This window comes from Pleuronectes platessa, chromosome 4, assembly GCF_947347685.1.
Source record: "Pleuronectes platessa chromosome 4, fPlePla1.1, whole genome shotgun sequence".
NCBI classification, from domain to species: Eukaryota; Metazoa; Chordata; class Actinopteri; order Pleuronectiformes; family Pleuronectidae; genus Pleuronectes; species Pleuronectes platessa.
The window spans coordinates 5,283,493-5,305,516 of NC_070629.1; the positions used below are offsets into that span (position 1 = coordinate 5,283,493).

At 38.7% G+C, this 22,024-nt stretch overlaps 1 protein-coding gene across 1 annotated transcript; it reads right to left on the reverse strand.

Annotated features, from left to right (window-relative positions):
* Positions 1-172: 172 nt before the first annotated feature.
* araf (A-Raf proto-oncogene, serine/threonine kinase) lies at positions 173-21,926 on the reverse strand. The gene is made up of 16 exons (XM_053420814.1): positions 21,770-21,926; positions 20,409-20,631; positions 19,317-19,420; positions 15,713-15,815; positions 15,384-15,538; positions 14,510-14,608; positions 14,255-14,399; positions 13,623-13,650; positions 11,781-11,911; positions 11,399-11,601; positions 10,968-11,144; positions 10,593-10,639; positions 9,702-9,820; positions 7,530-7,661; positions 5,982-6,116; positions 173-5,747 (listed from the first exon to the last, which is right to left on the reverse strand). Exons 2-16 carry the CDS (start codon positions 20,517-20,519, stop codon positions 5,607-5,609), a joined length of 1,830 nt encoding a protein of 609 aa, XP_053276789.1. The 5' UTR covers positions 20,520-20,631; positions 21,770-21,926; the 3' UTR covers positions 173-5,606.
* Positions 21,927-22,024: the final 98 nt, after the last annotated feature.

The window sequence follows — 22,024 nt, forward strand, 5'->3', positions numbered from 1 at the left end:
TGGTGGAGCTGTATATTTACCCACTTCCTCTTTTGAGAGTCGAGAGTTCAATCAACACTTGTTATCTGTTCAGTTTCCCCTTGTTAATAACGTTTATGATAAAATATGTTAATTTAAAATACAGACACAAACTAAACTGCGAAGCAAGCAGAAAAAGTTACATACAAGCAGGTAACACAGAACAGTTTATTTATTTAAAGAATAAATCCTGCATCAATATTTTAAGACAATAAACTAAAAAAATACTAAGATTTCCTTTACACTTAAAATAATTTTGTTCTTCTGAAACATCACACAAAAAATATAAACAAGTACAATTTTTTTTAATAAAAAAATGTAACTGTACACAGCAGAATATACCATTTATTGCAAACGGAACAACCCTGACACCTCAGTAACTATAAACACAAGTATTGTAATTCGTCTACAGATATGAAAAGACAAAAAAAAAAACTATTCTGATACAGCTCTCATCCTCTTCTCACTCAGACAGACAATCAGCTGTGTTAAGACTACTTTTCTCCTCCAGTGGCTCTACAAGTCTCCAGAGGCAGCACAGTATCTTGAATGAGACAAGACGCCATTCCGGTCCATTTTTACAGGGATTTCCAGTGAGTGAGGCACTCTCTTCCCTCCTCCTTTCGATACCTGATGAAATTGTCTGTGACAGTCTTTTACAGTCCAAACTAACAAAAATTTGAGCCACAATGATTAAATGTCCTTTGTGAACAGGCAAATACAGTCATTGGCTACATCAAGTCCCTCTGAGCTCTGAGCAACGATGCACAGGAAACCTGGTCCAACATTGTTATAAAGTATTCCTGATCTTGCATTCAGATAAAAAAAAAAAAAGACATTCTGTCCTTGCTATTGCTCAAGTTTATACAAAGCGCTTTGTTTAGAAATGATGGGTTTGTTTTCAACGTCTCAGCAGCTTCAGGCCAAACAAATACTTAAAAGCTACACTTAAATATCACAGGACAGGCTCAAGTTGATCACACCACTCACCAAAATAACAAGGTACTTTTACAGTATTCTGAAGTGTTGCCATTAATAAATGCTAACGTAGTGAAACCCTATGAACAAAATGTTGCCAAAACTACGCTGTGCTAAAGATATCTAAAAGAACAGCCATGACAAATGCCCCTGCAGTAAACGGTATCAGAATAAAAGTGATTGGAAGGGACAGACAGTACCGTGCCTAAAAGAACATTCTTGTTGGAGATGCCGTGGAGAAGAAATAAACGTTTCAAAGCGCGATCTGTCTGTGGAAACATTTCATCCACTTCAGAGAGCCATGGTCTTAAATAAATAAGAGTAAGACAAGCACTGCCTTTTCCAACCCCAGTTAATAAATGCCCACCCCCCACACATAACCATGATCCATCAGTATAACTGGAATGAGTAAGAATAGTTTGGGTTCCCAGCCCCTAGTTTCACAACACTAAAGTTTCAAGGTTTAATCGTCAACAACTAACAGACATAAACATCTGTTCCACTTCATGCTCAGTCACATCACATACAGTATTACACAGGAAGCCGGTCAGCAGAGCACCCAACACCACCCAACACTTCTCCCTCACAGCTGCTGAAAGCGTATTTATACTCAAGTGTGACGCTAGAACCAAGACTCATATGAATCATAACGCTAATACAGTGAGCTTTGAATTGATCAAATCCAAACCATAGTAGCAACAAGTGCATAAACAACTAAATCAAAGAGTTACCCTAATTGTTACCTTTAGATCCAGGAAAAAGACCAGTCACACACAGGAGAGTGCTACAGAAATGTAGAACATTTAGAGAAAATATTTCTGCGTAAAAGCTCTGGTAAAGGACACCCTGAAAGAGTGGATACAATATTAAGGAAGGTGCTGCTATTTCTACACTCTGTATTTGTATCCACCCAACGATCACCATGTCTACGTAGGACCGCAGGTGTTTCAGTGGACACCTTGACCAGTAGCACAAACTGGACCAACAATGTGCAACTGCAGTGAACAGAGACATAAACTTAAAACAAGGTCCTTTTAGTGGCTGTTCTGGCTTCTGACCATTTCACTCAACGCAGTCTCCATTTAGCAATGGAGTACACAAGATACTCAATGGATCATGGGCTGAGAGCTGCTGTTTTTGACAAAAATCTACTCCTCAACACATCAAGTCCTTAAAGTGCTTAGAAAAATGGAAAACTGAACATCCACAATTCTATGACCATTGGGCAAACTGTTACAGAAACTATTATTCAAACATCTACTTTTGTATCTTGTTTGCTTTCGAAACAAACAGGAACGTGTTAAAAAGTACTACTTGTACTGTGACTAAAAAGATCAGGTATGTATCTACTGACAGAACCTTTATTCAACCCAAAGTACAACTGCTGCTGATGCTACCGTTTGTCCTCTGTAACCTTATTGGCAGAAGGCCAAAGCTAAAGTTTCTCAAGTAGTGCTTTTATTTTGTCTCTAATAATCTGACCACACCAAGCGTGGTTACTTCTATTCAGAGCAGATCTGAAACCACTAAGCAGACGCCACAATCCTGTTCTGTTGAAGCCCCACTGGAATCATTAACATTGGTAGTGCAGACACTAACAACAGAAATACAGTATCTCCCACTAGTGTCACAGATCAGATAAGCTGAGAGAGCAGCTCTCAGCATGGTTCAGCACAAAGTCCCACCTTCCACCTCCAGATCTCATGGGTCAATATCAGTGTACAATGCTTTCACGTGGGATTATATTTTTAATCCTTGAAATGCTCAGTGTCCCAAACTAAAATTAAATTCCATGATGTATTTTGCTCAGTGGGAGCTGTGTTTCAGTCTGCACCCCGATCAACAAGGCACAGTAAATAATCTCCAACAACTGGAGCAGCCGTCATGTTCGACCAATCCTGAGTTGAATTCAATGTCAACGAGAGCCCGTAATGCAGCAGACACTGACCTCTAAACTACAACCAAAACACCACTTTAGTTTCATCTTTGATTAGGAAGGTCTTAAAGTAGCTGTAGCCTGTATTTTTACCCTGTGCTAGCGTTATGTAAGGCAGGTTGTATTAACCATCTCAGCTTAAGTTACGATACATCCACCTATAGGAAAGTTATTGCATCATGAAGCCTGATACACCTGAGCATTGCCTCATGGGTCATAAAGTAACTGGGGGAAACGAATGGAGGTTTTTGTGTGTGTCCATTTACCATATTGGACAAAAGACATCAGGAACTAGTTCCATGACTAAAGCAGAGATAACACTGTGAGCAACATGGTCAACAAGTCACTGTTTAGCTCGATCATTTTTTTCCAGAGGTGAGAGCAGGAGAAGGAATTTTTATTTAAAGATTGAAAAACTAGTGGAAGAATATGAACATGTTGAATTACTGTCATCATACTTCCATCAAAAGATTCCCATGCTTTCTTGTTTCAATAGAAACCCAATTTAGCTTTTTGCCTGGAAAAAAGCAACAAAACATTCTTACATTAAGTAAGGTCTACAACTGTTATTTTGAGGAACCAATTACCACGTCACTCACAGTGTCAATTATTCCACCGAAGAATCACAGTAGTACTTTAAGTGTTTGCGTGTGGGCATGTATGCATATAATATAGTAGCTAATCCATGATGCAAGGTTTGAGGGCATTAAGAATTTGTTTTAAGACAGGGTAGCAAAATACGTGTTAAGCTGTGTGCGGTCAGGTGGGACAAGTGTCTCTCATGTTCTAGGTGTAGAAAAAAAATGAAAATGTCACAAAATGTAGCAGCAATACAACTTAACATTTACCTATGACTATCTCTTGCTAGGATTTGTCAGTTCCTCGTTAGGCTAAAAATGACAATTTATGATATGACCTCAGTAAAAGCCATCCTATCTCCAATCCTGGAATCCAGAGAGTGATGACATTCTGATTTTAAACTAGTACAAAAGAAATCTGTGGAATAAAACGCAGGAATTTTTCATTGTCACCGTGTTGGGGTAGACCAGCAAACTTTTGATTTTACACAAGATAACCGGTCACACTCACCCATGTCTGAAATGTTGGGAGTTGTTAATAGTGGTCGGTTTACTGAGCCCCAAAGCAGAACATTTAAATATTCTCCTGGGTGATTTAACTGATTTTTTTCAAAGTTTTGTTTTACTGCACTGACATTAGTAAAATGTGTGGTAACGCAAAATTTTGACTTGGAAATGTTGAATATCAGAAATATTCTTCCCTGGAGAATATTGGTCCCAACAAATGAATCCTGCATTCAACCTGAACTTAATGCAAAAACAAAAGTCAGGTAAATAACATCACAACTTGAAATCCTTTTGATCCAGGAATTGATAGCGGATTAAGATGGAGCATGATTCCATTATTATGTTTGTAAAACTCTGAAAAAAATTACTGAATCAAGTTAAATTTGGCCAGTTGTATTGTTCCCAGACAATTTGGTTTTAAGACTAAACAGATTTTAAAGAGAATTAGAATGCACATCTTTATCTAATGCTTATCTCTGGTTTGAATTTACAGCCAATATGACCAGGTCCTGCTTGGACAACTCAACTTCCACACGTAAAAATCCTCTTTTGGTGTTTGAACTGTGACAGTTGACAGGTGGGTCGATTGAAGCTTGGGTTCAAAATTACTTGGTAATTTGAAAGACAAAGGAGTGCCTGCTTAAGGACATCTGTCCAGATAAAGAAATGTTATTCTAAAGAGTTGGTCTTTCACTGCTATGCTTCGATATGCAGACAGTTTCACATAGTTCAATAGTTCTGCATAGCTCAGTGTATGGACAAACTTGTACAAACCTATTCTAAAGGTCTTAGTGTATCTCCCTCTGCCTCTTCAGGCTGCTTTGTTGTTGTGATTAAATATATTGTTTGTGTCTGCAGTAATGACTGGAGGTTCCAAATGAGACAAAATATCCTATCTTTAATAAAAAAAAAACACTCTCAAACAGGCACTTCATCTGCTTTGAAATCACTTGCTTCACATCTCAGCACTTCAACCTCATTTACATTACATTACACCAAAAGAGGCGCATTACCACAGAGTATTTGAAGTATGTAAGCTAATCAGGTGACCTGAACCAACAGGCATCATGGCTGAGTTAAACAGATTAAAATGTTTGACCATGATCACAGTGCTCCTCAAAGGTCTGACTGAGTAAGACTATTTTACTGTTGGAAATGAGCAGTGCAATTTTGCAGTGCACATGTAAAACATAATGATTTTACATTTTTGTCAAAACAAGTCAACATCCTGTCACTCGCATAAGGTCAGTGTCTCATGAAGTCAACCTGTTAGATGAATTTTCTCTGTTGGCCTGATCTCTGTAGGCATTTTAACTTACTTCTAGATACAGTCAACCATTCTTTCATGAGTGACCAGATATTTATCACTTGTATAAAGAAGAACAACATTCACTATCACTCTAAGCAACATTTTAAGGTTATTTCTGCACTTTGTTACTGAGTGGTGAAGCTCCAAGGCTCTGTGGGGGCAGAGAGTGAGCTGGGGGGGTCGTGGTCTGTCAGGAGGTCCAGCTGTGGCCTCTCCGAGGCACAGGAATGACGTGGTGTTGGACTGATTGACAGCCTCTCTGCCCACCGCTGCAGGGAGCTTAGAGGGGCAATAGCCTGGTGGTGTGGAACAGGAGGGGATTCAGTTCCTCTGCATGGACGGCCCGATGGAGCGATGGCTCTGAGCGACTCCGCTCAATTTTTGGCAGCAGGTCTTGTACCTGCTCAATGGCCACTAGGATCTGATGAAGGCAAACCAGATGTAAAGAAAACTTGTATGATGGTATATGATGTTCATATACATGTGGTTGTTACTATTAGGTCTGGATTTAACAAAAACTGAGGAGGTGCTTAATTTAATAATTGCCAATAAGTAAACATTATCAGCATTTACAAATCAATAAGTACATGACAGACGAAATTCCAGTGAGTCATGAAAGCTACAGTACATCCACAGTTACCTATACACCACTCACCTGTGGAAACAGGGGCCTCTCATCACGTTTAAACTTCAGGCAGTCAATAATCAGCCTTTTCATTGACTTTGGAGAGGTACTATACAGCATACTGAGGTCGGGAGACAGGTAACCACGTCCAACCATAAAGATTATCTAAGAAAGAAAAAACAGGAGACCGTTAGTGAAAAGTGACAGTGTTTTTTAGGTGTGGGAATCTCTAGGCACCTCACAATACATCAAAGAATTTTATTTCTATACATGATTCTTTTTTTTTTTATTTATCACTTTAACTACTAGAGATACATCTTCCCTAGCCTTATGATTTGTGCTTTAAAAAAGTATTTTAGTAACAAAATAAGGTTTTCAATAAAAAAAAAAAAAATCAGCCTACAACAGCCTATAACAGTGATCAGTGCTCTCCACATTGATCTGCCCCCCTTGGCGCATTACTCTGCACTGGTCAACAAGAGATTCTTCTATTTTCTAATCACTCACACTTAGAGCTGATCTTTATAAAAACCTGCAGAATTCATATTTATGTTCCAACCACTTCCGGTTTTCAAATTAAAACGTTAACAGACAAAATACATAATATGAAAATAAAATTGGCTTATAAGAATAAAACAGTCACTAAAGCTACACAGCTCCAAACCTTGAAAAATGACAGGGAAGATGTTTATTAAATGGCCTTTTTTTTATGACTGCATTTTCATATTTTGGTTAATTAGTTCAATTTTTTTTAAGCTAAATTTAAGTTTGTTTTGGAAACTGAATGCGTGTGCACACACAATGCAGGCTGCATCAAAGCATTTCCTTGAATCCTAAGATCAAGTTTTATTCTTAAAGCAAACAGTGCTTAAGCTGCCACCAGGAAGAGTGAGGAAGATACAGGTTTAATGTCAGCAGGTGTATTTGAATTGTCATCTATGCGTTCGCTGAACAAAGATCAGTGTTGATGCTCTTTGATGATATAGCATCTAGAGATTATTTCCTGTGTCCTTCCATATAGCATTACATGGACATCTAGCAATGCATCTTAGAACAAAAACTGTCTATGTTGTGTGTCCCTAGTGGAAGTTTGGATTCGTTGTTGTCGTTAAGATGATCGCACCAGCACCAAGTGCCAGGCATGTCCACTGTCAAGCATTAAAGCACACAATGGGATTAAATGGAATAAAATTCACAGTTTCAATCCCTAATAACACACCTCAAAATCAAAAAAAAAACTTTGGCTGTTGCCATTTGCACAGGATCAAGCTATAGGTAGAGGCAATATCATCAAGTAAACCTGGACCTCTGCAAGTTTCTTCTGCACATCCATTTGACCGATTGCTCACTAATTCATTCTTTCCAGGGATGTAGACAACTGTAACACAGTCTAAACGTCAATTGAGTGGCTATAAAAATCAAATGTGTTGTGTAGGTTGTTGGTTTAAGCATGAAACACAAATTAACTAATTTGAAGCATGTTCAATTGCCATGCTCAGCAAAAATGAATAACTGGATGAATCAGATACCCTGCATTAGACTGAGTGGGTGTGATGTGAACACAGAGTGTGATGTAACCTGGTCTCTGTTGTTGATATTGGAGTAAGGCAGGGTCCCTGACATCAGCTCAAACAGCACTACTCCATAGCCGTATACGTCAGACTGGAACGTATATGGGTTGCTGTCCTGCATCCGGATCACCTCAGGAGCCTGAGGAAGAAAAGGACAACATTTATATTATATATAATATAAATGTATATATATATTCATATATAAATTACTACATAATAGGTGCAGGAAATCTAATTGAATCACCATCATATTATCCAAAGTTGGACAGTGATGACCGAACTACATTATGTACAGTGCTGTGAAAAAGTATTTGCACCCTTCCTGGTTTCTTATTTTTGGCATATTAATCACATTTAATGTTTCAGATCATCAAACAAATTTTAATATTAAACAAAGATAACCCAAGTAAATACAAAATGCAGTTTTCATAAATCATGAATGAACTTTGATTAACCACATTTTTGGGAAATCTGAGTTCAATTTCACTAGCCACACCCAGGCCTGATTACTGCCAGACCTGTTGAATAAAGAACTCACTTAAATAGAACCTGTCTGACAAACTGAAGTAGGCTAAAAGATCTAAAAAAAAGCAACACATCATGCCGCGATATAAAGAAATTCAAAAACAGTTGAGAAACAGAGCAATTGACATGTATCAGTCTGGAAAGGGTTACAAAGCCATTTCTAAGGCTTTGGGACTCCAGGGAGCCACGGTGAGAGGCATTATCCACAAATGGATAAGACTTGGAACAGTGGTGAACTTTCCCAGGAGTGGCCGGCCTACCAAAATTACTCCAAGAGTGCATCGACGACTCATCCAGGAGGTCATAAAAGACCCCAGAACAACATCTAAGGAACTGCAGGCCTCACTTGCCTCAGTTAAGGTCAGTGTTCATGATTCAACGATAAGAAAGAGACTGGGCAAAAATGGCATGCATGGGAGAGTTCCAAGGCGAAAGCCACTGCTGATCAAAAAGAACACAAAGGCTCGTCTCACATTTGCCAAAAAACATCTGGATGATCCCCAAGACTTTTAGGCAAATATTCTGTGGACTGACGAAACAAAAGATGAACTTTTGGAAGTTGTGCATTGCGTTTCATCTAGCGTAAAACTAACATAGCATTTCATAAAAACAACGGCATACCAACAGTCAAACATGGTGGTGGTAGTAGTGTGATGGTCTGGGGCTGCTTTGATGGAACAATGAATTCTGCTCTCTACCAGAAAATCCTGAAGGAGAATGTCCGGCCATCAGTTCGTGAACTCGAGCTCAAGCGCACTTTGGTTATGCAGCAGGACAATGATCCGAAACACACCAGCAAGTCCACTACTGAATGGCTGAAAATGAAGGTTTTGGAGTGGCCTAGTCAAAGTCCGGACTTAAATCCCATTGAGATGCTGTGGCATGACCTCAAACAAGCCGCCAAGGGTGGCACAACCAGTTATTAGGCTTAGGGGGCAATTCCTTTTTCACAGAGTAATAATTTAAAAACTGCATTTTGTATTTACTCGGGTTATCTTTGTCTAATATTAAAATGTGTTTGTTGATCTGAATCATTTAAGTGTGACGTATATGCAAAAAAATATGCAAATACTTTTTCACAGCACTGTATGCTACATCATCATCATCATCTTGGAGGCAGATAAAGGTTAATGGACCAAACTAACCATGTCCATGTTTCTGACTGAACTTTGCCACAGATAAAAAACTGCGTCACATCAGATTTTTTGAATCGAATAGTATCATACAAAATTTGGCTTCACACAAACAAAGAGAATGTACCCGGATTGACAAGACTGTTCATATTGCTTAATCTAAAAGAAGGACAAGTTGAATTTGAAAAAAATGTAGATGTAAGATATAATTGAGAGGGGCAAAGGAGGAAAACATGAAAAAGTTAATAAATGCAGATGCTGTTTACAATATAGCAAGAGGAGTTGGCCTTCAATAAATTCAAATAACTGATAATACTCATGAAAAAGTTGGTTCCAGTTTACAATAATTTCTAGAATTATATATGGAATTACCTATGTCTATGGGATGAGACACTAAAAATGAAATATTGGGTGCAACTAAAATATGCAGTGGTGCACCCAAATGAAAAAGTTAAGCGCACCAGTGCAACCAAGGAAAAGGTTAGTCTGAAGTCCTGATATACAGTAAATGAGAAGCTCACCATCCAGAGAATGGATCCACTCGGCTGTTCCACCTGTTGAGAACCGCTCCACCGAGACTTCACTGTGGCCAAGCCAAAGTCACCTATCTTAACAGTCCAGCCCTCATGGAGAAAAATATCTAGCAGCAGAGCTCAGGAATCATCTCAACACACAGCTGGTGCAATAATACCGTCAACAAAAACTGACTAAACCTATCTTCAGATTTTATTATGTCATGTTAATAATAATAATTTTAATAACAATAGCTTGAATTTATATAGCGCCTTTCAAGAGACCTAAGAACGCTTTATATATATATATATATGTCGATGAGGATATTGCTTCTGTTACACATTTAACCCAATATGGATGCTATCACCTTTCCAGTTTATCTTTTTTGACCCTGACAGTTATTGTTACCTCTGCCATAGGTTTTCATCCTAGTTTTTTTGTAAGTTATTTTGCAAGGTTATACAAAAACTACTGAACTCATTCCCATTTAATTTTGAGAAGTGGGGCATAACCCAAAGAACCAACACAATTTTGGAGCGGATCCAAAAAAACAGGTAGATTGAAGAATCTTTTTCACGTTCTTTAACATGACAAGTTAGGGCGCTAAACTTGGCAGAGGTATATGCCAACTGAGCCGCTTTCTAGTTATATTTCAAATACAAATCACCAGGGTAAAGACAAAGAACGACCATCTTGCGGTGCCAATACTACCACTCAATATATATATATCTGCCTATTAAAAGGCTTTGATTCATGTTTGTGGTTAGCTTACTGCATAAGATTGTGTTCAAAATTGCTATCGTGGTGATTGTTCGAGACTACAGCATTGTAAGCACAAACACCTACCTGTCTCACACACTTTACTGGCAGTCAAAAGCATTGGAAAATAAGAAGGATACTATTTGATTTCAGATCTCGGTGAATTATGTTCTTCGCATGAAGGTAACTGAAAGAGAGAAAAATAATTCAATCATTGATTTCATCAAGGGAACAGCCAACACATTTTTAAAAGACTCATCAGTTTTCTTACACGTTCTCCTCCAGCACTATATCTGACACTGTGAAATACCTTGTTGCTTTTGAAATTATATATTGTAAACTAGTTAAATGAGATTTTTTTTAAATCTACATAAGTTTGAAGTTCAACTCAAAGAATTATCCATCTCTACCAAATTGCCATCTATTATTTCAGAATACTATTGTGTGCTAGAAAAAGGTAAAAAAAAACTGACAGTTGTCAAATATTTCAAATAGAAACTAGTGTTAGGTCTTACTCCATGCCCTGTGCCGTCTGTCTGGCCACATCAATGCGCCTCATTGTCTCAAACTTGGTTTCAGAGACATGCAGATGGCGGTACAGGCTGCTGCCTTCACACCACTGTGTGATGATGGCAAAGTTGGGCTTAGTCATGTAGCCCATGAACAGCAGGATGTTGACGTGGCGGGTCTTCCTGCAGAGAACAGCAATGATAACAGAGTTAGAAATTCCATTGTCTCATTCAAGGCCGGATGACGTTGAAGTTATTTAAACGTTATAGTTGTGTCAGAGTAAGTGTGATCATGACATGAAAAGAAAATGATATACATGAAAACCAGTTTCAAGACTAAGAAAAAGCTGCTGTGTTGTTTACCAGTGTACTCCCTCTAAAAAAAAAAAAAAAAAAAAGTATATATATAAAAAAGGGTCAAATATATCACTACTGACCGTAAGACCTGCATTTCATTTTTGAAGGCCTGTAACTGTTCAGGCGTTGGTTCAGTGACCTTGAGGATCTTGATTGCCACGTCTCCATGCCATTTCCCCTTGAAGACTGTCCCGAAGGAGCCAGCACCTATTCTCTTCTGAATGGTCACTTCTCGAGAGTGGACCTCCCAGTAGTAACTCGAGTCTCTGTAGCCACCTCGGTGCTGAAACAACACATGGACTGAGAGTTCGGAACTAATAACTCACAATAAATTAAACTTGTTTATTTTCTGCAGAACGCTTTTTTGAATGGATGTTCAAGGTTTTTCCAGCCACTATTAGATTTCTGAACACCTGTCTAAAGACAATCAGTGATCTGTAAATAAGGTCAAAGACTACCTACCACTTTCTTTTTGTCATCGGATGAGGAGGGCTTGCGCTCCTTGTGCTCTGAGGGAGACTTTGGTGGTCTCCTACCTGGAGAGCCAAGGGAAGAGGGAGGGCTGGTGGAGGGCTTCGGTGAGGGCTCAGGACCTGCAGAATTGTGAGGAAGCACAACAATATGACTGATATACAGTGCCTTGCATAAGTATTCACCCCCTTTGGACTTTTCTACATTTTGTCATGGTATAACCACAGATTAAAATTTATTTCATCGTGAGTTTATGTAATGGACCAACACAAAATAGTGCATCATTTGGAAGTGGGGGGAAATATTACATGGATTTCACAATTATTTACAAATAAAAATCTGAAAAGTGTTGAGTGCATATGTATTCACCCCCTTAACTGTGAAACCCCTAACAAAGATCTGGTGCGACCAATTGCATTCACAAGTCACATTTGCAAGTCACATAATTAGTAAATAGGGTCCACCTGTCTGCAATTTAATCTCAGTATAAATACACCTGTTCTGTGACGGACTCAGAGTTTGTTGGAGATCATTACTGAACATCAGCATCATGAAGACCAAGGAGCTCACCAAACAGGTCAGGGATAAAGTTGTGGAGAAATATGAAGCAGGGTTAGGTTATAAAAAAATATCCAGAGCTTTGAACATCTCTCCCCCCCATAAAATCCATCATAAGAAAATGGAAAGAATATGGCACAACCGCAAACCTACCAAGAGGAGGCCGTCCACCCAAACTGAAGAGTCGGACAAGGAGAAAATTAATCAGAGCAGCAACCAGGAGGCCCATGGTTACTCTGGAGGAGTTGCAGAGATCCACGGCTGAGGTGGGAGAATCTGTCCACAGGACAACTATTAGTCGTCTACTCCACAAATCTGGCCTTTATGGAAGAGTGGCAAGAAGAAAGCCATTGTTGAAAGGGATCCATAAAAAATCCCGTTTGGAGTTTGCCAGAAGCCATGTGGGAGACACAGCAAACATGTGGAAGAAGGTGCTCTGGTCAGATGAGACCAAAATTGAACTTTTTGGCCTCAATGCAAAACGCTATGTGTGGCGAAAACCCAACACTGCCCATCACCCTGAGCACACCATCCCAACAGTGAAACATGGTGGTGGTAGCATCATGCTGTGGGGATGCTTCTCTTCAGCAGGTACAGGGAAACTGGTCAGAATAGAGGGAAAGATGGATGGAGCCAAATACAGGGAAATCCTTGAAGAAAATCTGATGCAGTCTGCAAAAGACTTGAGACTGGGGCGGAGGTTCATCTTCCAGCAGGACAATGACCCTAAACATACAGCCAGAGCTACAAAGGAATGGTTTGGATTAAAGAATGTTAATGTCTTAAAATGGCCCAGTCAAAGCCCAGACCTCAATCCAATAGAGAATCTATGGCAAGACTTGAAGATTGCGGTTCACAGACGGTCTCCATCCAATCTGACTGAGCTTCATCTTTTTTGCCAAGAAGAATGGACAAACCTTTCCATCTCTAGATGTGCAAAGCTGGTAGAGACATACTCCAAAAGACTTGCAGCTGTAATTGCAGCGAAAGGGGGTTCTACCAAGTATTGACACAGGGGGGTGAATACTTATGCACCCAACAGATGTCAACTTTTTTGTTCTCATTATTGTTGGTGTCACAATAAAATTTATTTTGCACCTCCAAAGTACTATGCATGTTTTGTTGATCAAACGGGAAAAAGTTTATTTAAGTCTATTTGAATTCCAGTTAGTAACAGTACATAATGGGAAAAAGTCCAAGGGGGGTGAATACTTATGCAAGGCACTGTATACTGAAATAGACAAAAAACATTTACCCAAAAAATTCAAACCCTACCTGTTGGGATGTTGTATTTCAGTGCTTCCTAAAAGAAGGAAACCACAGCATATTGTTAATTCACATTAGACAACATTCATACATTGGTAATAAAAGAGTTTAAATCAAATCAGAGGTCTGACGAGAATCTGGTTAATGATTTCTAACAAAATACAAAAAACAATATCCAATCTATTAATTTTATTTCAATATGCAGAAAGACTTTTTAGACGTATTAATGTTTTATTCCATGGTACCAAACTTGAACAACATAATTGTTTGTTGTATATTCCCTCTGTTTCAAAATATTTTGGTCAATTGGTTGGAAATATTTCACATGCATAAAGATACTCTTTTTTTTTTTATAGACTGCAAAAATATTCTGTTTCTGTAATAGGCCTAACTAAAGGGAAAGTTATTCTGGGTTTAAAAACTGTATTTAGCTTACTTGTTTACCAAATGTCCTAATTGTTAGCAGATTAAATAGAGACGCTGTATTGACTCTTGTATCGAAAGGTCCAATCAGCTAAGGAGAGCTGATAATGGCTTAACAGTTCAAGTGAACAGCGGTTATTTAGTTAGCCCATTTTTATTATTTCACAATGAAAGACAGTTACAATAATAACCAATCTAATCTAAACATGGTCACTGACCTCGATCATGCTGGCACTAACAGGGCCCACTGTGCTGACCATATGAACATTGGGAGTGGAGGTGGAGCGATGCCTTTGTAGGGACTGGCCATCTCCTCCAGGCATGGGGAAGTGAAAGGCCGAGGTTGGGGACAAGAGGTCCATCCTGTGGGATGAATTGAAATAATCAACTATTTGTATTTACATATCAATTTCACAGACTATGACCTTGCTGTCCTTCTAGTTAAAAATAATTTATTTCATGAGGGAGCTTACCCAGCAGGCTCTGGGGTTAAGGCTAGGTTGCTCTGTGAAGGGGAATTTTCTGGCAATAGTATCTGTGGGTACTCATCTGTGCAAGGATTAGGATCACACCTGGACAAAACATAGGGTAAAAGTGAGGGGACGAGATTCATGAGACAAAATGAAACATGATGAAACAAGGGGAAGACAAAGGACATCCGATTGGTGAGGCTCTGGTTATGTGAAATGTTTGCTTTTTTAATATGGACCTAAAAAAGATAGCCAGCTAACAATAAAACATATTTATCAACAACCTTTTGTTTGATGACAAAGGTATTTCTGATCTCATAGTATAGAAGATGAAAATTAAGGACAGTAAAATATAAATCTGGTGAAATAACGAAAAAGAATGTGATAATCAACTATTTACCGATTTTTAATCTGTGGATGTTGACATTTTTTTTGCTGATGATTTACAACCAAATTCCCTTCACTGTAGCACCAACATTTCAGCTTGCGGCAGAAATGTTTAATCCTTTTTTAACAAGAGGATTGTTGTCTTATATTTGTTGGATTTGTGTTATCCTTATCACTACCTCATGGACTGTTACTGTTAAATCTTGACCCCAGACACAGCACCATTAACTCTAGACAACAGCAAAATATTATTGGAAGCACATGAAAAATCGAGTAAGTAGACTATTAGGGATGTATTTAGTCAAACACCATTTTTTTTTTTATTTTTTTTTTTAAAAATTGCATCTACCATAGCAGGTGCAGTTTGTTTAATTCTGAACAAATATTTGAAGTTCAGGGGACCTATACTATGCGTGGCACACCTGTTACAGAAACAGTGACAAGGTGAAAAATAATTCTTTGACAGGCACAGAATTCTTCTCTAACTCACCGTTTGCTCACAGTATCCATGTCGACGCAAACAGTAGGGACCTTGCTACTACAGTGCTGGTGAAATTTGTAGCCACATGTCTGACATCTGAAGCCATTAAAAAGAAACTTGTGGCAAAAATCACAGTAAGCTAGCTTGAAGAAGGTTTTCCGTACCTGCAAAAACAAAGAAGCCATGGTAAAAAAAGAAATAGGAAAAAAACAAGAAACAAAATATAAGGTGTTTTTTCAAGTTCTGGATAGGCTGGCATTGTGTAAACACAAAGTATTTTAGAGAAGACGTTAAAAAAAAAAGAAAAAACAGGGCACGTGTGTTGGCCAGCTACTTACAAAGTTGTGCATGGTGAGGGGAATATCATCAAGGACCTCGACTAAAAGCTCCTCTCCAACCAGAGGAGTGATGTCTGTGTCCCAGTCTGTCAGTCTCTTACGACTAAAGAAGCAAAGACACAAAAAGGAAAAGAGTTAAATGGCAAAACTCAGGTTGCAGTCTTTATTTTACAGCCGTTTTACAACCTTTCCTTTCCCTTGATTGTTTGTATGGTCTGTTCCGGAGGGGCAACCAACTCAAACATTGTTTTTTGTGACACAACAGCAACTTCAATATAGCTTTTCCCCCCCTACTTTGTGAAAATGAAGTTACAGCAACATGCTAATAAATGTGATTTTTTGTCTTAAAATAAATTTATAAAAAGTCGCCTTGGGTTTACACAAGTAAGTGGCGTAGCTACCAACTCCCGGGCAGTGGACCGGTACCGGGCCGTGGGTAATTTGGTACTGGGCCGCACAGAAAGAATAAACAACTTGCATTATTTCTGTTTATTTATTAACTGATTCTGAACGGTGTTTTATTTTGAAAAATGACAGGATCCTCTCCGTTATGACTCATGCTTTACGCAAGTCAAGATGCTTGTCTTGGTCACGTGACCTATTCGCTAAACACAAACCCACACGATATTTGTCGGACCCATTTGTCAACAAACCAGGTGAATCCAGCATGTCTGTGCAAGAAGAACATCAGCTGCTGGAGATTGCAAATGACGGTGGCCTTAAAAGTATGTTCGAGACAAGAACACTGCCGGTGTTCTGGATTAAAGTCACGGCAGAATACCCTGAGATCGCCACAAGAGCACTAAAAACTCTGTTGCCATTTCCGACATCATATCTGTGCGAAGCAGGGTTTTCTGCTGTGATGGCAACCAAAACGAAATTACGGAGTAGACTGGACAACAGCACCACACTTCGGGTGTCATTGTCACCCATTAGCCCTAGATGGGACCGCCTTGTTGCAGAGAAACAGGCTCAGGGCTCCCACTGATTCAGCATTGTGGTTAGTTATGTTTCATGTACTTTATATTGGTTTTTTATTTGTGATTTATTCATTGTTACTCACTTTGTGTTGTTGGTGCCATGCTACGAGGACGCTGCTAATAAAGTTGCATAAGAATACACATCAGTTTCACATTTATTATTATACTGAGAAAATACCCCAGCTAGTCGTATAACATTTTATCTTGGCAGATTTATCCACCAAATACCTCTAGTGACATCGGTGGAGTTTTTTAATTGTTTTAATTTTAAATAACAAAAAAAACTCTCCAAAGCAATGGCGCTTTGGTATCCGTCCGTCTCAGTCTTTCTGGTTACTTACCACGCAATAATTAATTTGAGGCAGCCTATTAACAATTCGTCAATTTTGTTATATTAAAAATCTTCCAACGTACCAGAGGGCCTCCGTAGCGCAAAAAAGTTGGGGACCGGTGGCGTAGCTGACCTAGAGATCACATCTATGAGGGTGACAGACTGAAATAGTCTATGCACACTAATCTGACCTTGGTTTGTGTCTGTTAAAGAGATATATGATCTCTGGATATGAGATGTGAAGCACTCGAGCAGTGTATAGATTTTTCAGTCCGTGTCAGGCAGATCACTTATATAACACTTATAGTGCAAATTAATTGGACAGCAGTATTTTAGTTTCAATCCAGTCTAAAAGTGACAATTAAAGAGGATTTGCTGAACTTAGTTCAAGCTACTGACAGGCAGTGCATTGTTGCCCAGCTGTTTTGCAAACCTTGGCCTTAAAACTGACACGTGTTATGTTTAAATAATTTTACATCTGTTTTTGTGTGTAGCTTCCTTGGTGAATGTTCTCGAAATTTAAGATCCCATGATAAAGAAATAGCCCTTACATACAATAGGTGTTAGTCTGATGTAGATTAATTGATTCTGCACTTTGTGATAAAAAAAAAATTGTATCAAAAGATCAGTGCCAATGCCTAGTTCAGACAATAATGTGTTTTTAATTGAATAACTTGAAATTTACTATGTGCGTGTTTTTTTGAGTCAATAATTTCAATAGAATATATATTTCAACCAGGTTTCAGTAGTAACCACTGATGGGGCGCGCCACACAGTTTGAGAATCACTGGCATAGAGTGAGATGGCGGTTTGACTTCTTTTTTATTTATTTTTATTTTTTACAATTTTATTTATTTTTATTTTTTTAATTTAGAGCATGCCTTGCGGGCGACTCGCGGGAGCCCAGGTGCCCACGGGCACCGTGTTTGCTACCCCTGCTCTAGAGAGTCAAGTTTGATCGTCTTCTCGGCGCTCCGGAAAATGAAAGGTCCATGTTTAGTGTTTATACTATGGTTTATTAGTGTTCTTAGGCAGACACAAGGGGCACTTGTTTATTCTGTTGTGTTGGTTCTTTGTTGTCCCTAGAAGTTCGGTGCACTGGTCCTATACTATTTGAACCTCAGCAGGTAAGATATCTGTACTTTTACTCAAGTATGGCTTACAAGTACTTTATACACCACTGGAACCAACAAATATCAGAAGAGAGATGATCATGAATTAATGATTTGCATAAACCTGGAAAGTTAACAAAGTAATATCAAAGAGTTTAAACATCAGTTCACAGTTAGTATGGTTGAATTGTTTGGGAACAAGCACCACTATAATTGGTGTGAAAAGGGCACCGTCTGATGATGACAATTATGTAATTTTCCCCATGGTCTGGTGTTAAATAAGTAAAATATTTCAAATACAATTGCAATACAAATCTGAAGCCAGGTATCATAATATTGACTATTGAAACGGGAGCTACAGGCATTGTCCCCACACACAAACTGTATTTATACTTGTTTGTTTTACAAATTAATCAAAACTTAAATACACAAGATAAGCCTGCACAATACTTAATTATCTGCCGTCAGTCTCAAAATGATTTAATGTAGAAACAAAACACATGATACAATTATGTAGCCCTGAGACAAGTGACAATTGTTTGCGGTTGCTTCTACAGATGACTGTATAACTCCTCTCAGACATGGCGAAATGAGAGCGATTAAATGCATTAATCACCAACATCTGTTACTAGGCTGACTGCCACCATTACAGGCTATGTTAGCCATTTTCACATTTGCATGTGTGTCTTTATATATTTTCATATATTCATGTTTATCTGATCTTCATATTTTTATATCTCTAGTATATTATGTATACAAATTTTATTCTTGCACTATTTTTTAATACACTTAACATCTGCTGTACCATATTTTACAGGATATAGTCTAATGCACAACTTTTGTATTGTTTCATTATTTATCTTTAAATCTGTATTTATATTTGGTTTTAATACTCAGGCTCAGTTACTTTTCCTACCTTATACTACTTCTCTCATCTCAAATTTTCAATCATCTTGTACTTAAAATATCTGTATTGTCAATATCTCCATTAGCATATACTTCTTTAGAGTGACAGCTTGGTATTAGTTCTGGTGTCTAGACTATCATTTCACTGCAGATTATGTGTACTTAATACAATTCTTATGCTCTATCTATCTATCTTAATATTTTATGTGGTTGTTACAACCCATTATCCCTGTGTGGTGGATGGGGACATTCAGCAGACAATAATGTAATCTTACCCTTCTAGAAGGCGGAACACAGCACAGCAGTCTTGACTTAGGCCTCTCACTTTGAGTGCTTTGTCTAGACTCTCGTACACAGTCTGTCCTCCACGAACATTCACCTGTTAACAGAAAATTGTATTTGTACAAGTGTGACTTTGGTTTGACATTTACACAGATAACATGGAGGCATACTCAAAGTACTAAGAAGCATAAATGACAGTCACATACAGAATAAATGTTGACACTACAAATGATCTATGTTGTGACAGAGAATTTCCAGACTAAAACTTCAGTCCAGAGCACAGATCCTTTTTTTCACCCCAAACAATGTGACATTCCTGTTCCCACTGCAACAAAGCTGACAGACAACACTGGGATGTCAGTCAACCCCAGCTGCTGCTTCAATGGCATTTACCACACAAGATTTGTCACAACTATTGTATTGTTTATGCTACCAATCAAATACTATGAACCTTTTATAAAAGCAGTGCATCTCTCTAACCATCTGTTTGTTCAGTCCCCAAAGCATATCAGAGCTGAGGGCCTATATAGGTTGTCTGCAATATTTAAAGAAAGGCTGTAAAAAATGTTATCAAATTGTAATCAAGTGTAGAGAGTAGATATGTGGAGACTGAGTTGTCTAGATGCTCTGCACTGTATACGCTAGAACATGTGGTTTGGTGTCTTACAGGGAGATTTGAATAACATGAACACATTGTCGACAACACCACTTGCACTACAACGCACAATCAGCATAATCTCTAACATAACAATATAGCACAATGGCACCAGGAGAGCACAATTTATCAACTATTTTTAAGAATAATTAAATCTATGTCTGATAGGAATAATGAGTCAAATAAGCCACAGATGGCAGCAAGCACCATCTGCGAAACTTGAAACCAACTGCCCACTAGCTTACTCATTTAATTTGTTGTGATTGATGTTAAATTTTGGTGCGAATAATTACACTTACACCCCAAAGTTCGGACCTAAAGGTGGCAACTGGCAACTCTTACTCATTCAACTAGTTACAACCTAGTCATATTTGTATTCATGAATGTTTTGTATGCTACTGCATCATTGTTATAGAGCCATTCATCTTACCACTGTCCTCTGTTTGTTTGGGAGGTAGACTCGGATGGTGCCCCCACCTCGGGGTACATCCTCTGGACTAGTCTCCCCCGAGGAGGAGTACGAGGAAGAGGTGGAGGACATGATGAGATGCAAGAGGAGCTTGGGGATGTAGTACTTGCACTTGCAACACTGCAACCTCAGGACAGCTTCATGCACAGCAGCATGAACCAGGAGTTACCTCTTTACTTACAACCTGCAACAACATAGACATATTTCCGTTAGAGGAAAATATACCTTGTGTAAATAAATGTTCTATCAAATATAACATAATAGATCTACTCAAATCAGAATTCCTATCATCGTAAACAATTAAATTTGAAAGGACAAATACATCAAATTTGCATGTTTGTTGGGGATAAATGCATCTACACTCTTTTAACACTGCTTTTAGTCGTATGGAGACAAATTGATGGCAAACACTAAAGAAACCCTGATTCTCAGATAACAAAATTGGCTCAAATGAAAATCCTGACTTCACAACATCATTGAATTTACACGATACTTCAGACCTACTTTAAACAGTCATGAAGGCTACGTCTTGATTCTCACAGGGGAGGAAAACAATTATCTTAATTATTTAAATGTTTAGTTGGGTCTGGCTTTTAAGTACTTTGCTGCACGAACGACAGTGGTGTTTACAGTCCCAATTACCAAACACAACAGATATTAACTTTCCCTGTTGTGACCAACCACGTTATCAAGCAGGAAGTTACTTTAACAATGAAATAAAGGGCTGACAGTCGAAGTTGTAACGCAGCAAACTTGCAAACAACTCGAATTATGCTAATGCTAGCTGACGTTAGCCAGCTAGCTTAACATGGGATTTGCTGCTATGTAATATGACAGTTTGAGCTTTAGAGGCCACGTTTCTCTAAGGGCGCAAGTTGAATGACTTAAGATAACCGACCCCCTACTTAAGAGTGGTCGTTAGTAGTTGAGAACTGACATAATGGCGAAATAATGCTAGAAAACGATTAGTTATCGAAGCTTTTGTACACTGAAACCGTGTTAGCTAGCTAGCTAGCTTAATGCTCACGGGGGTGGGAGAGGAGATTACCCAGCTAACTTAGTAGCTAGCTCCCTGCAACAGTCACTGTATCGAGCTTTAATGCTTACATCGCTACTTGCCAGCTATCGTTAGCCAACTTGGGGGGCTTTACCAGCGCATCAGTTTGTTAGCTACTTACTAATTTTCTCAAAACACACAACCGTGACTTAAATATATCACATGCGTAAAACAGCACGGCTCAGTGCATATTTGTCATAGTAGCAGCGAAACCACGCTCCGTCAGAGGGTTTTAATACAGTTTGGATACAAAACACACTCTTACCTGTAGCAGCCATCTTGAATTCTTTCAATCTGGAGTCGGATCTGTCAAGAACTTCAGGGGAAGCGGAAAACCTCCGAAACGCTGAGTCGCCATTGGTCAATTCTTGTAGCCGTGTCCAGTCATTTGACAACATCAGCTGTGCGGGTAGGATCTCACTGTGTCCCAGTCCCGTCAATCACACTTCTCAGCCATACCGACCATGATACCGACCAGTACTAACAAGTAAATACATACATCGTTTGTTATTCATGCATC